At 44.7% G+C, this 14,063-nt stretch overlaps 1 protein-coding gene across 1 annotated transcript; it reads left to right on the top strand.

Annotated features, from left to right (window-relative positions):
• Nucleotides 1-1,311: 1,311 nt before the first annotated feature.
• mpzl3 (myelin protein zero-like 3) lies at nt 1,312-13,537 on the top strand. Its single transcript, XM_060074840.1, has 6 exons — nt 1,312-1,837; nt 7,794-7,960; nt 10,528-10,741; nt 11,789-11,948; nt 12,547-12,616; nt 12,834-13,537. The coding sequence occupies exons 1-6, from the start codon at nt 1,756-1,758 to the stop codon at nt 12,906-12,908; spliced, it is 768 nt and encodes a 255-aa protein (XP_059930823.1). The 5' UTR covers nt 1,312-1,755; the 3' UTR covers nt 12,909-13,537.
• Nucleotides 13,538-14,063: the final 526 nt, after the last annotated feature.

The following is a 14,063-nucleotide window of genomic DNA, read 5'->3' as shown; positions in this document are numbered from 1 at the left end:
GCGGCTGTGAGGGAGGGGCCTCCATTCTGACTGACCCGTTGGGGGCTGAAACACACGTTACTGTAGCTCAAACAGAGAGCCCTCCTGTATTTACACAGGGCAACGCGGCGCTTGCGAACGCACCCGGCTACGAGGCGAGCCACCACTCAGGATTTCCACAATAGGTGGTGATAGAGCTCTCCTGTTTCCACAAAGGCCCGGATGTCACAATGCAAACACTGCCCTGCTGAGGGGACTCACGTCTCACTAGAGGAACCACCCTCCTTATGGATATAAGGGGGGTACACATGACGAACAACCCTGTGCCTGTGAATGTAGCCTTCACTCCACCACACAAGGACATTCTTTTCTATGCTTTCACAACTCACTACTCTCCACAAGGCTTCGCTGGGCAGTGGAGCGTACAGGCTCGGACCGAGATGAGATTCCTTAAGTCGTAGGGCTTTTCTGGTATCCATTATTACCTGAAGGCAGCTGCATGCTCTGCCCCTTATTTGATCTGAGCAGAGGTAGCCCACTACACAATGGGGCCCTTTGTGGTGATCTGCAGCCGAATCACTTCTATACCTCCACTCAATCAGTCCTCGGTACGATTGAACCTTTAAAATAGGGGATACGATGCAGAGTGTGCAATTGGTTAAGAAATGCTCTTCTTTCGAGCTGCATAAACTCTAAATTCATTGGGTCAAAGTAAATTTGACCCAAATACGGATGATTGCAATGTCGTCTGTAAAGAAGATGTTCTTCAAGTTAAATATTACAACGACCAGAATACCTGGCTATAATCATGGGTTGTTCAGTGTGTAACAGCACAATACATTGTACAGGTAAAAAAATAGCAAATAGCCAGTATGCCTAATAGACATCACAACTTCGTTCCCCCATTAGAGATAATTACAAAGCTGAAGACGGGAGCGCAGGGGAACCACAGATGTATAATAATAATAATTATAATAAGAGACTATAGTAATGACGCTAACAAGCCAGTACACGGGAATGACCCATCACCCATCGTTTTATTATCTAGGGGATTGGCCGATAAGGTAACAATAGTAGCCCAACCCTGTGACGCTAGTGTGGGTTACTCAACATAAAGAGGCGTCCCTTTATGTTTTGCATATTTTCTAAACAAATTGTATGTTTTAAACTTTTCGACGCCCTGTAAACGAGCGTCAATACAGGATGTCGAAAAGTTTAAAATATGCACAATCTTTGTGAACAATTTACCCCTTTGGAGAAAGGTCAAGTTTATATTCCATGGCTCCCACCGGGCGGGCACTTAAACGCTCTACCGGAGCGCTGAACAACGCCTCACCTATCGCGATATCTGCACTCTCCCAAGTCCTAACCACTAACCTATCCACACAGCCAGGTAACACGACAGTATTGCCCCCTACTATTGTTTTCAAACTCAAACGAATGTGTTTATCTTACTTGGGCCCCTATTTATGTTACAATACATATAGACACCAGAATTGGGCGGAACACACACAAAAAAAACGTTACATTAAACTAAATCAGCCCCCAGTCGAGGGCAGGGACTATAGTCTCACGTATCAGCAGCTCCAGGTTGATCAAATCCCGATCCACCTGTTTGGCAGGAACACGATCCCACCGGAATGGCAGCGCAGGACTGAAGTCCACCGCACCGTGCTGGTTGTTAGTTACACGGATAATGGACGAGATTTGACCTGGAGTTGAGTTAGATCGGAGAATATAACCTTAACATTTGAGTGGTATCGAATAGTAGGTGAAATGCCTTGGACTCGGACCCGCCAGAGGATCGGGGCTGGGGACCTGGCCGTCCACAGCCTGTGTTTGCTGCTGGTTTGTTTTGGTGAGTCTGCGTCAGCTTTTAAGGTCGTTTTGGTTGTCATCAGACTTTGTAACGCTGGAAAAGCATGTATTCGGTTTATTGCTTTGTCTGTCAAGGATGATCTTTTATTTATTAAGTCTGTTTATGTAGGGCTTTGTATGTTTTACCTATTCCTGGATATTTGTCTTGTAACATAATGAAGTTTGTATCTCACCAGTTTATATTTAAAATGTTTCATCTCCACCGCAATTCATAATTCAAAGGACGTAACTTTAAGAGGTTGTATTTTTTTTTTGTCAAACTTGAGACGCGTGTGGAGCTGTACCCTACTGTGTGTCTGAGGCGGGCCTGTCCGGGAGGCTTTACAAACAGGCCTCACTGCTGTAAACGCAACATTAAAAGTGAATCAATTTCCGGAAAATGTAATGGATCTAAACACTTAATATAAACCTAGCGAGTTGAAGGGCAATCAGATTCAGAAAAATGCAGACGTGGATTGAATTTGGAAGCGTGTCCCATTGGTCCAGGATCAGATTCAGGTGAAAAGTATATTATATAATATATATTTTGCTTTCAGTTTTTTGTTTTTTAGAATATTTAAATACTTGCAGAGATCACAGTGGAAGAGTATGAAGAAGAATATGTGTGCATATTTTATTAAAGGAACATCCTTCTCTTTTGGGATGTTCCTTTAATAAGGAACATCCAAAAAGCTGTTCCTTATTCCTGCATGGTTCCTGCCTGGTTAAATGACTAGAGGGGCCACTATGGTGACCACAGGCCATTGTTAAGCCCCCTCCCCATGCGTTTTTAACATACTCAACAAGTCTTGATGACTCACCTTATAAGAAATCCAATGTTTTTTTAGTAATCCAAGTCCTCCACATGTGAAACCAAGGGGATAGGAATAGTTACCAGGGTATAAAGGCCCCCTCTGGAAGCATGCTACACGGGTCTTTTATGACAACGGGATCATCAGGGCTTGAGTTCACCTGGAACGGAATCAATGCTCACGGGATGCTGGCTGTGTGGTGGAGAAATGTTGCACCATGCAGAAATGATCGTGCTGCACGGTTCTCGGCACTGTGGATGGCTGCACTCTCCCTGCGAACATCTCGCGGGAACACCTGAGAATTGCACTACCACTGAAGCAAGGATAACTCTGCTGCGATTTTCATAAAACACTTTGGGTGACAGTGCTTTATACATTATGGTGTGATGCGAGTAACCTATAGCCATGCGGGAATTAATTAATTGTGCAACACTGTTCAGATTGGCCATCCTCCCTATTGTGTAAGTGTAAGTGTAAGTAGGGATGTAACGGTTACCGGATTAACGGTAAACCCCGATAAAAATATTGTCGATAAAAATTACCTTTTTCATTTCAAATAAAATTATTATCGAGGCGTAGCCTACTGTGTAACCTGCCTGCGCAGCAAGTTTAGATTCAGTTGGAATCATGGCGGAAGGAGGAGACGACAGCGCTTAAGACATCCATCAGCCTTCTAACAGGGATGTGCATTTCTGGCATTGGCAACAATACTTCAATATTCGCTGAGAAGTATTCGAATAATATTCGAAAATCGGTAAATCAAAAACCCACCACACACGCACCTCAGATACACGCACACACAATGACATGGGGAGAGGCTTTTATGATTTGTATGAAATCAATCAGTTTATTTCACTAACTGCGCCATCAACATTCAACATCAAAATTATTTCAACATGGGCTTAAGCAGATAGGCCTACATGCTCCGAAAACGGATCGCTATTTAGTCATTTATTTTACTGAACACAGCCTATGACGGTGAACTAAACACGATAAAAATAACTTCACACGGTGTGTCTTTTTGCAATTTATTTGTTACCAGCATTCGTAGTGTTGATCAGCAGAGAAATAGTCCGCCAAAGACGTTGACGTCTCTCAACCGAGGACGCTGGGGTTGATATGTGACCGGACTACTTGCGGAGTGCTACGTTAGAAAAGAAAAATCAACTTTCCTTGACAGCGGTCATTATATGCTTGGCAACGGTGAATTATCAAAAAATTATTCACCACCGCAAGTTGTGAAGGCCCGGCCATACAAGTGAATGGAGCGTTCAACAGCAATGAGAAGAGCCGTGTAATAAATAACGATAATCACATTCATTATTCGATATTCTGACTCCGACTATTCGACGATCGATGCCCATCCCTACCTTAATGGCCCGTTCAGACTACACGATTTCAGCCCGATTTTGCTCAGATTCTTTCGTCGCAGACAAATTTGCGAATCGTACACGATTTTGACAGGTCGGCGACGAGACGAGGTCTTGTAATGTGACATGCTTGCGATCTGCGATTTTTTTCGTCTGCAACGTTCAAAAACCCCACGACAAAATGTTTTGCATGTCAGAATTTTTTGGGGAATCGCATGACGTATCCATTGTTGACATGAGGGAACCACGCCCCCAGTTGCGTGAGGGAAGCCCGCGAACAGCTGGAGCTCACGGGCAGTGTTTACCAACTGACTTAACGGCACTACGCTGAGTAGGAGTACTTAAATACTGTCAAAATGAATGCGATCAATAACAAGAAGAATGCTAATAAAGAGAACTATAGAACATTTTGAGACAACTTTGGTGGAAATGTGGCAGCAACGTCCCTGCATTTTCGACGTGTCCCCGAAGGACTTTCACGATAGGGTGAAAAGGGATACAGCCTGGCGAGAAATAGCCGACACCCTTGACCTACCCGGTAAGTTTGGAGCCATCAGCTGTTGACGTGCTAATAGCTATCATAACCTATCATAAACCGTCTCTGTGAAAAGGACCGCCTGCAAAATGCCTAGTGCTAGGTACTCGGGATCCATTGTTGACGCTTTGTTGCTAGGCTACGTTGTTGCTGCTACTTTGTATAGTTCATGTCACTCGCAACGCAACTACTGTGAGGGATTGCTGCATTGAGCAGATATAAAAACTACTGGAACCTTTATGACAAAAATGTAAAAAGCATTTATGTTAGTTCTAAATCCTAGATTTTCAAAATATCTTGCAAACGTGAATGATACAAAGTAGAGAGCATCGCACCCTCGAATCTTGTAGTGTGGCCAGTCTTACGACGAGACAAGGCCCGATTTCCTGGCTCTGAGATCGTATAGTGTGACATGTTAAATCGTGGAGGAATGTCTGAGAATCGTGTAGTCTGAACCGGCCATAAGAGGAATAAGGGTGCACTCACACTAGGCCATCTGGCCGTGGCCGTGGCCGTTTTCACACCTAACCGTGCTCAAATCTGCCAGTGTGAGTGTGGCCAGTCTGGCCAGGGCCCCGTTTCCCGATAACGATGGATCCACGCTCGTACGATCATTCTCACGATGGATCTTGCGATCCATCGTCAATTTCTTTGGAGCGTTTCCCGAAACTCCTCTTAACGTGAACGCGCATTCGCTGCACTCACGACGTCGTAGGATTGTAACTGTCTACTGACACGGTGCTGAAATGGGCTCCGTAGGAGGGGGAGACGCAGGAATCTCGCAGGAAAATTGTGTTAAAAAGGGTTAAAATATATCCCCATCAAGGACAACAGCAGAGTAGCCTACGAAAAAAATAGACTGCAATTATATGAATGCTAAAGACATTAAAACACAATTGATTAGGCTTAAACCGACATATATCAGTCCTAATCCTGAATGCACTGTGCGTTTCACGGCATTTTCCCCCCTGAAATAATTCCTCTTCACACCTGTGAATAACCCGGGAGACGTCCATGATGAGGAATACAACGAAGCCCACCGTCTGGCCCGGTGCATCGTTGAGCGCACGATCGGGAGGTGGAAGTTGCGCTTTAGATGCCTTCACAAGTCAGGCGGAGGGCTCCAGTTTTCGCCGGCCAAGTCATGCGCCGTGATATGTGTGACGGCTATGTTGCACAACATTGCAGCTAAGGCTGGGGTGGCATTGCTTGAACCGGAGGACGCTGAGGACGATGACGACGAGGAAGATCGGTGTGAGGACGGCCTCCCTCATAACTACGCGGCTGGTTTTCATGCGCGTCGAAGAGTGTTTGAGACTTTTTTTTAACCCCCTCCACCCTCCCACATGTCACTAAACATTCCCGTCAACGTGACCAATCCCCACCATATCCCAGCCTTTTGCCTGCTCCTTTGCTTGTTTTTTATAATTTATTATATTTAATTTTTTTAAATTTTATTTTATTTTTTACATTATTTTATGCTACGTTTTATGAGTAGCCTATGTCAGTCTGCACAAATCCCGTTTTATTTTGGCCATTTTAACATCTTTATTAATAAATTAATTAATAATTTTTATTAATTACCAAACTAAGAACATAAAGGCGCAATGCGTTTTAATAAAACGCATCCAATAGACGGAATGTCCGATGGTGACGCCACTGAGGCTATAGCTGACGATGCTCTTAGCGTCCTACGAGTACCTAAGAGCACCCCTGGAGTACTCGTTAGCTACGAGCGTTTTCAAGACGTTCGTTCCCCACGATGCTTTCGGGAAACGCGGTGAAAACTCTACGATGCCCTTTCGACGCACTTCACGATCCACTTAGGCTAACGACGCTTTCGGGAAACGGGGCCCAGGCCAATTTGGCCACTTGGGAGAGGTGTGCTGCTACGGTACGGGCCGCTACGGTACAGATGCTAATAAGCCGACACGCGCACACGCACGGCTACGCAACCTGAGCTGGATGACGTATAGTCCATGCGATGACCACGGACATAATAAAGGCGACGAGCCTTCTTTCCCATTAAACGGTAAACATCGCGTCAAGCGGTTCAACTGTTGGTGTGTTCTCTGTGTTGTTGTCCATTGTTGTTAAAACTCTGACTGGCGGCAGACTTTATTATGGTCCATGCAGCGGACACTTGGCGATGACGTGTTACGACGTGATGACGTATGTACAAGAGCCTACCGTGGCCAGGCCACAGTTGCGACGGCCAACGGCCACGGCCAGATGGCCTAGTGTGAGTGTACCCTAAGTCTGAAGTATGGGCATAATTGGGGTATTTGAAAATACCGCGATAATACCGAAAACCAGGATAATTTTGGCCTCAACAACCGTGAGGTTAAATTTTCATACCGTTACATCCTTATGTGTAAGTCAGAACAGCATTCACCATTATACCACAGATTGCTTATAGACAAACTAGAAGTCATTTAATTGTATTGTTTATAGTTGCCTCATAGTGAGGCCATACATTGCGAATGCTCTGCTTGGATATTATTCAGGTTTTACATAACAATGGTCCCTGTTTAAGAAACCACCAGCATTTTGCAAGTCTCAACGATACTTGGGGAGGGCTACTTAACGTTACATAGGCAATGCTAGTGTCACTTCGAGTACCTACACAGCAGGAAGGGTGTTAACGGCTTGGCACATAGAAATACAGAAACCCAAGAGCCCTCTGTGTCACTCCCACCCCCTCAGAGACCGTGGTAACTCTGATGAGGTTGTTACAATTCAGATGCTAAAACATACATTTCTTTCCTCAAACATTAAGTTTACTTTCCACCCCTGGCGGAATTCAACTTCAAGGCCTTCTTCAAATATTTCAAAACCGCAATCAACAACTGCTTGTGGCTGACACCTGGAGACGGCACAATTTCTACAGACCGGCAGTCTGTAGCCATTCTCTGTTTACCTCCTCTCATTCCTCCCACTTACAATTGCCTTGTGTGGCTATTAAATTCACATTAAATAAAAAAAAGCTTTATTGACATGAAACAAAAAAATACATTGCCAAAGCAGGTGACCTCAGAGGTCAAAATATAAAATGTTCAATACAAAATATATTCTTATCATAAATTCCACTATTAAATACTCAATATATAAAAAGTAAAATGTGGGGTATTCTACATTTCCAGTATCTCCTAATAAACAGATAAACTAAAGATACACTGTACATACAGTATTTGCAATTAAAGTGTGTCTCTCTTTCTCTCTTTCTTCATCCCCCCCCAGTTGCCTCCCCGGTGTCCCCCATCACGGTGACCTCACCCCCTGAGCTCCACGCCTCCCGGGGGGAGTCGGTGCTGCTGGTCTGCACCTTCTCCTCCACCAGCAGGCCCACCAGCCGCATGTCGGTGGACTGGTCCTACCGGCCGCCCAGCGGGGGGGCCCCGCAGACGGTGAGTGGGCCGCTCCACGCACAGACCACGATCAATACTATACCGTGATGTTAATGATGATGGTCTGTCTGCTGGAGCCCGGGGGGAGATTGATTTGTGTTATATCCTGACAACATGCATTCCTCTGCGTTGTTCATATTGGGAACAAGAAGAAAGATAATAAATGAATTATGCATTAATGTTTTCTACTGTAAGAATATGGTGTTCTCAGTGTAGGTTGATTCTCATGATGATTCAACGTATTGCTCTGATTGGCTGCTGTGCTTCGTGGATGGGCAGACGCGTTTTTTTACTTGGTTGAAAAAAAGATTGATATAATCCATCAAACTGGCTTTTGGGCCTCAAAGTTCACTACCTATTTTATATTCTTTATTTGCCTTTTAATGGGCATAATGAGTATAGGGGATTGATGGTGATATTGTAGAACTGCCTACCACTGCTAAGGGCCTCCTCCCATTTCCTCTGTCATGTGCATTTGCAGAGATTGGTTCTATCAGAGGGCCCAACAAACAGCATGGTGACTAATGTTTATTGTGAGCCGGCCTGGACTGTTGCGGTAATTGGGTAGTTCTGTGGCGGCTCACAGACCATGGTTCAAGGGGTCAGAGTGAGACACTGATTGGGCACTGCCCCACAGCATGGCTCACAATGTTCCTGTTGCTATCCTAGAGGGGTAAATGATATGAAGTCTCTGAATCCTCATCAAATGTTAGCAAATATCCTTTTATGTATCCACGTCTGCAGAGGAATCGACTATTAAATAGAATAATGCAAGAGCACAATTCTATGTTGAGGTTTATGTTTCTAGGTTCTTGTTGAGTGCGAAGAACTGTGTTGAAAATCTCTTTTAGGTTATTTTGGTTACTATCTGGGCCCCATGAAACCAGATGTTTGGAGAAGCGTGTTGCTACCATTTGTTTCATGGCAGTAGATGGAGAAACAGTTGCGGCCCTGTCCACATTTCCTCCTCCTCACCTCTGCAACCACAGTCCCATTTAGAATATCGAACTGGCGCCGCACCTGGAGACGTGATCTGGAAGCCCCATGTGGTCAGCTTTTACCCACCCCCCCCCCCCCCAAAATCTTCAAAAGCAAAAACCTCCCGACCTACCACGGCATTCACTTAGCCTGCCGTCCGTCCAGCGAGGGCGGGTCCAGTTTCACTGATCAGCGCTCAGGGAGGACCGCCTCGAGCACCCAGGACCATTTGGAACAACAGGCCGACCATCAGGCTGTGGTTGCATGTAATTCCATTTGCATGGTGGGTGGGGGATGGGGGGTGGGGGGTGGGGGGGGGGATCTATAGAGTGTGGTCGCCTCTGCTATCATTTCCTATAGGGGCACTCAGTGTTAAGTGATAGCTAATGTCTTGCGGCTGCACTCATATGGACTTCTGTTGGTTTAGTCGTCAAGATGTAGTCGTTGGGCCTTAGAGTGTGTGTCTTTGTTTGTGTGAGTGTGTAGAGGGCAAAGTTAGTGTGTCTTGCACAAAGAGAAAGCGAGCATAGCCATAATCAGCAGATGGAGTGGGGCTTAACCCCACAAAGCAAAAGGCACCACTGGGGGTGTGGAGTCTATGGGATTGGTTCCATGGGTTGGGCCAAAACCTGTGACTTTTCCCTTGATCCCCTCCAAGCGACGCCAGGCTGTTTTCAAACCCCAATAAATAACGTTCTCTTGATGTGGCGCTGCGACAAAGTCGGGCCTCCGGGCTCCACTTTTCTCATTTGAAGTCTGGATCTGCTCGCCGTTCAATTTCATTAGGGGGTTTTGGCTGCTTTATGAGGCCGTCCCATCGCCGTATATCACCCGGGCAAGGACCATGAATAAGCATTAAAAGCCTCCAATCAGAAATATATTTTTGCGGCCCCCGCTTTAGTGTCAGTCAGAATAAACGTGTGCTCCTTAGTTGTCTGGGGGTAAGTACCTGCGCTCAGAAGAGCCTCCACACTGCAGGTGGGCTCAGGGAACAGGTTGTACACTCAATCTAATGTCAGCGGGAGGCCGTGGTCATTGGGTCAACTTTTTTCTGGGCTGGCAAAGAAATTGCCATAGGAAAATGTAGCTTTAAATTACACTGATGAGAATATTTGTGATGTCATCGGACAGACCGTCGCCGATGGTGCTGTAGGGGTAAATGTTGGTGGTTTGTGATTGGACTGCTTACGCTAAGAACCAATCCAGTTCATCTTCATGCTTTACATTAGTTTCCATTATTTTACCAATGACCAATGCCTGCCTTTTATTCGCTCTATGACTTTGTCCGGAAAAACACTTTGAGTCGGTCCTTGCAGTGAGCAGTTTACAAGACGCGTACACAACAGTTTGAATCACCGTAACCCTGGAGCATTTCTTAGCCGACGTTGGCGCTTTGAATCACCCTTCGTGTCGAACAGGTCTGTACACAGAGAGAACTCTCTGGGTGGATTCCACATTTATTGCTCAAGTGCAGTTTTTTAACTAGTTCTTTCCAGTAACCCCATTCTCAGCATGCCTCCCGTTCTTCTTGTCGATGAACCTGGAGCTGCAGTCTTACGCGGCGTCGCCTGTCTCCTCCTCCCTTCCAGTTCTTCCACTTCTCGTCTAAGGCCTTCCCCCCGGCCGACGGCCAGTTCCAGGGCCGCGTCCGGTGGCAGGGCGGCCCGGCGCGCGGCGAGGCGTCCGTCACGCTGCTCAACGCCTCGCTGGCCGACAATGGCACCTTTACCTGCAGCGTGAGGAACCCGCCCGACGTCCACGGCTCCCCCACCTCCCACACCGTGCTCACCGTCACGCCCAAAGGTACGCGCGACACTGACGCACCTTTAGCCAGGGGACGTGGCGCACAGCCGGATGACGGATGGGGGTGGAGCACATTCTTCAGGACCAACGTCATCGCTACACTTGTTGAGGCGTGCGTGTGTGTGTGTGTGCGTGTGTGTGTGGGACGACGAGTTATTTGTCTTTAGACACACGCGCGCACAGAATGACTTATGCCAAAATATTTATGCCCTACATAAAATCCACTGTAATCTGAGCTGTGTTTTTACATGCCTTGTGTTCGGATCTCCCTGCGAAGTAGCTCATAATCCCTCTGAGGTCTAACGCTATACTTTGCCATATTTTTCATCTAACCTTTTTATATTCCATATTGAAAAAACATAACCATATCAATGTATTAGCCCAACTCTTTCGTCACTTTGAGATAGTGAGTCAACATTACTGAATACTGAATAACCCAAGCAACACATTGGAAATCTGTTTTAAACATTTGTGTTTATCTTCTTATTCAAACCAATTTGCTATGATGATGATCATGACAAAATCATCATATAGAAAATGTCTGTACCCATTTGGGGCTGTAGGTTCTTCTGTTAGGCCAGGTGCATGTTTGAACCCATTGTGTGCTTGGGTTGGCTGTCCAAAACATGTCCTGGCCAATAGTAAACCCTTTGTAGAACTAGGTCTGCCTAATGTGTCACTTTTTCCGATGGCATTAGGCCAAAAGAAAATGAAAAGACGAAAATAATTCCATCTTTTGGAATATTGTATTGTATTCAACACAGCAGAGGGTTATTGAATTGTGGAAAGACAGGATGCTATATTGTTTTGTGCGTGTGTGTTCTCAAAGATGAATAATTGTTATGGTAAATTTTTAGCTATTAGCTATTGCCGAAGACAGCAGACCTAAAATAATTGAATTGGCAAACATAGAATGAATTAATTTAATTTCTTATGCTGTATTGGGTACAACGTAACTGATCATCTGAGAAAGTTTGGGACATTAACTCTCTCTCTTTCTCTTTCTCTTTCTCTCTCTCTCTCTCTCTCTCTCTCTCTCTCTCTCAGTGGCCAGCGTGCGGTTCTCTGACGTAGGGGTCCTCCTAGTGTTCGTCCTGCTCCCCTCTGCGCTTGTCACGCTGGGCCTGATCGCCAGGATGTGCTGTCCCCAGAAGGAGCACAGCCACCATTCAAAGGCCTACCGATCTCCCATAGAGGTCACCGAGGAGTCAGTACAGATTAATTGGCCAATTCCTTGCCTTCCATTGGGCTTTCTTTTCTTTTTTGTGATATTGCTCTCAGTTGTAGACAGGGAGCTATGGTTTTAAATCGCTGAGGCTGCGAAGCTAATTCTGAATAGGCACTAGCCATATAAATCCAAGCTCTCCGTAGTCGGTCTATTAATAAAATCTATTTTATGGGTAATTAATCCCATGGAATCCTAAAAAATATTTTATGTGTAGAATTAATATAGTAAAGATTTTGTGATTATAATGATAATGCCATGAAGCTATCAGAATTTATATTGTTTGATGCATGATACTTGTGGCAGGCGATTACTGTTTAGATAATGCTTGAATGTGCTGATAACAAAGTCTTACCGAAAGTTGAATCTAGTATGTGTAGATAACTCCAGGCTACACTAAAGATACATCAGCATCCAAAACCATTTAAAACCGAGCTCTCTGTATTTGTGAAATCCTTGATGATAGATGGATGTCTCTCAGGATTTAGAGTTGTAACATTGCATTTTGAGCCAAGTAAATTGAAAAACCCAAATTGGCGGTTGTAACAAGGGAACCACTGTTATCTCTCCCCTTTGGCAGAGATGAGTATGCCGCCTGGCAGATGAGAACCAAAATGAGGAAGAAGATTTGCTGTGACCTGGATAAAACGGTAGGCACCAGTTGGTCCCAGCATGCCACATCGGGTTACCACAGTCCGTTATCACATCAATAACTTATCGAGGCGTCTACGCCGGATCCATGTCGCACGCTACATTTTACATGCCGTTGTTATGGGGCGGTGGGGTTCTCCCCATAATTGTGTATTTCCTTGTTGTGTTGTTGAACACCCTTTTCTGACTTACTGACTGCCCTGCGTTCCGGCCCAGGAGTGGGAGGAAGGCTACTACAGCCAAAAGACGAGTCCTCCAGGGGAACAGGGTGTTGCTGAATCCCAATGCTAGAGACTCCTGCTGGTGTGGACACACAACTACAACATTAGATGCGGAATTGGAAATTCCCAATTCTTCCCAAATCGCAGTAGTATCGACAGTTGAATTTCTACCGGATGAGGGAATTTCCTCCATTGAATTAAATGCACATTCTTTTTTATCAAATGTAAGACCTTAAAAGAAAAATACATACTGCTTTTAGTCACAGGAACATTGTCTTATCTTTTCTGTTCAGCTGGCACTTTAGAAATGTCTAGTTGTGAAGGATGTTATAGATTGTGTGAGTTTATTTTGAAGACACCGGGAACATGACTATGAAAGACTGTCTTTCCTATTTTGTAAAATCTTTGCCTTAATTGAGGTTCAATTAATTTTTTTTTTTTTCTTTATTTGGATGGATAATACGTCGTATCATACCTGTCATTATGACAAGGTGAAAGCTATTTAGGATGGCTTGCCATGATATTCACTGCTTGCTAATTATCTTTTACCCTCGTTTCCCTAATCTTGTTTTATGTATATCTCAATTGCCTTAGAGCAGATGTACATGTTTGTTTGCTGAATGGCAAATGTTGTTAATATGAAAAAATATTTAAGTAAGAAAAGCTTTATCTGAACCAATTAAATGAATAAGCCAGCAACCTATTGTTCTGAAATGTGTTCTACCAATTGATTATTATTATGGGAAAAAAATGAGGGCAGCTTAATATCTTATGCTTCATAAAAAGCTATTGTAAGCACATTTGAAGGAAGGCTTCAATTCAACCACATTAACCTTGATGCAATCCGGAATACTTTGAAACTGCAAAGGGATTCTGCAACAGCAGCTAACGGTATCAGTGTCGTCATTATTGGCTGTCCTACACCTTGAGTTTACCACTTTGCTCTTTGAACTCTTCAGGAATGCGCTTGAATATTCCTTTGAAAAAATGCTTGCGACAGGATGTTTACCTAGTAAAAATCTGCCCTCACCTACCATGTCTCTGAGCAGTCGTAGGGCAAGCGGTAGATGCTACATGGAGCCCTATAATAACTGGTAGGTAATGGACCGTGAAGTCACTGATCTTGCAAAGGAAAATAATTACTCAGCAGCCCACGTTCCTGGTGGTTTGTTTTATATTCTACTCTGCATTCAGCCCGGTTCATCATGCCTCCACCGCATGTTAA

The sequence above is a fragment of the Gadus macrocephalus genome, chromosome 16 (genome assembly GCF_031168955.1).
Source record: "Gadus macrocephalus chromosome 16, ASM3116895v1".
Classification (NCBI taxonomy): Eukaryota; Metazoa; Chordata; class Actinopteri; order Gadiformes; family Gadidae; genus Gadus; species Gadus macrocephalus.
The sequence above is the reverse complement of the archived record's forward strand: the minus strand, read 5'-3'. Positions and strand labels throughout refer to the sequence as shown.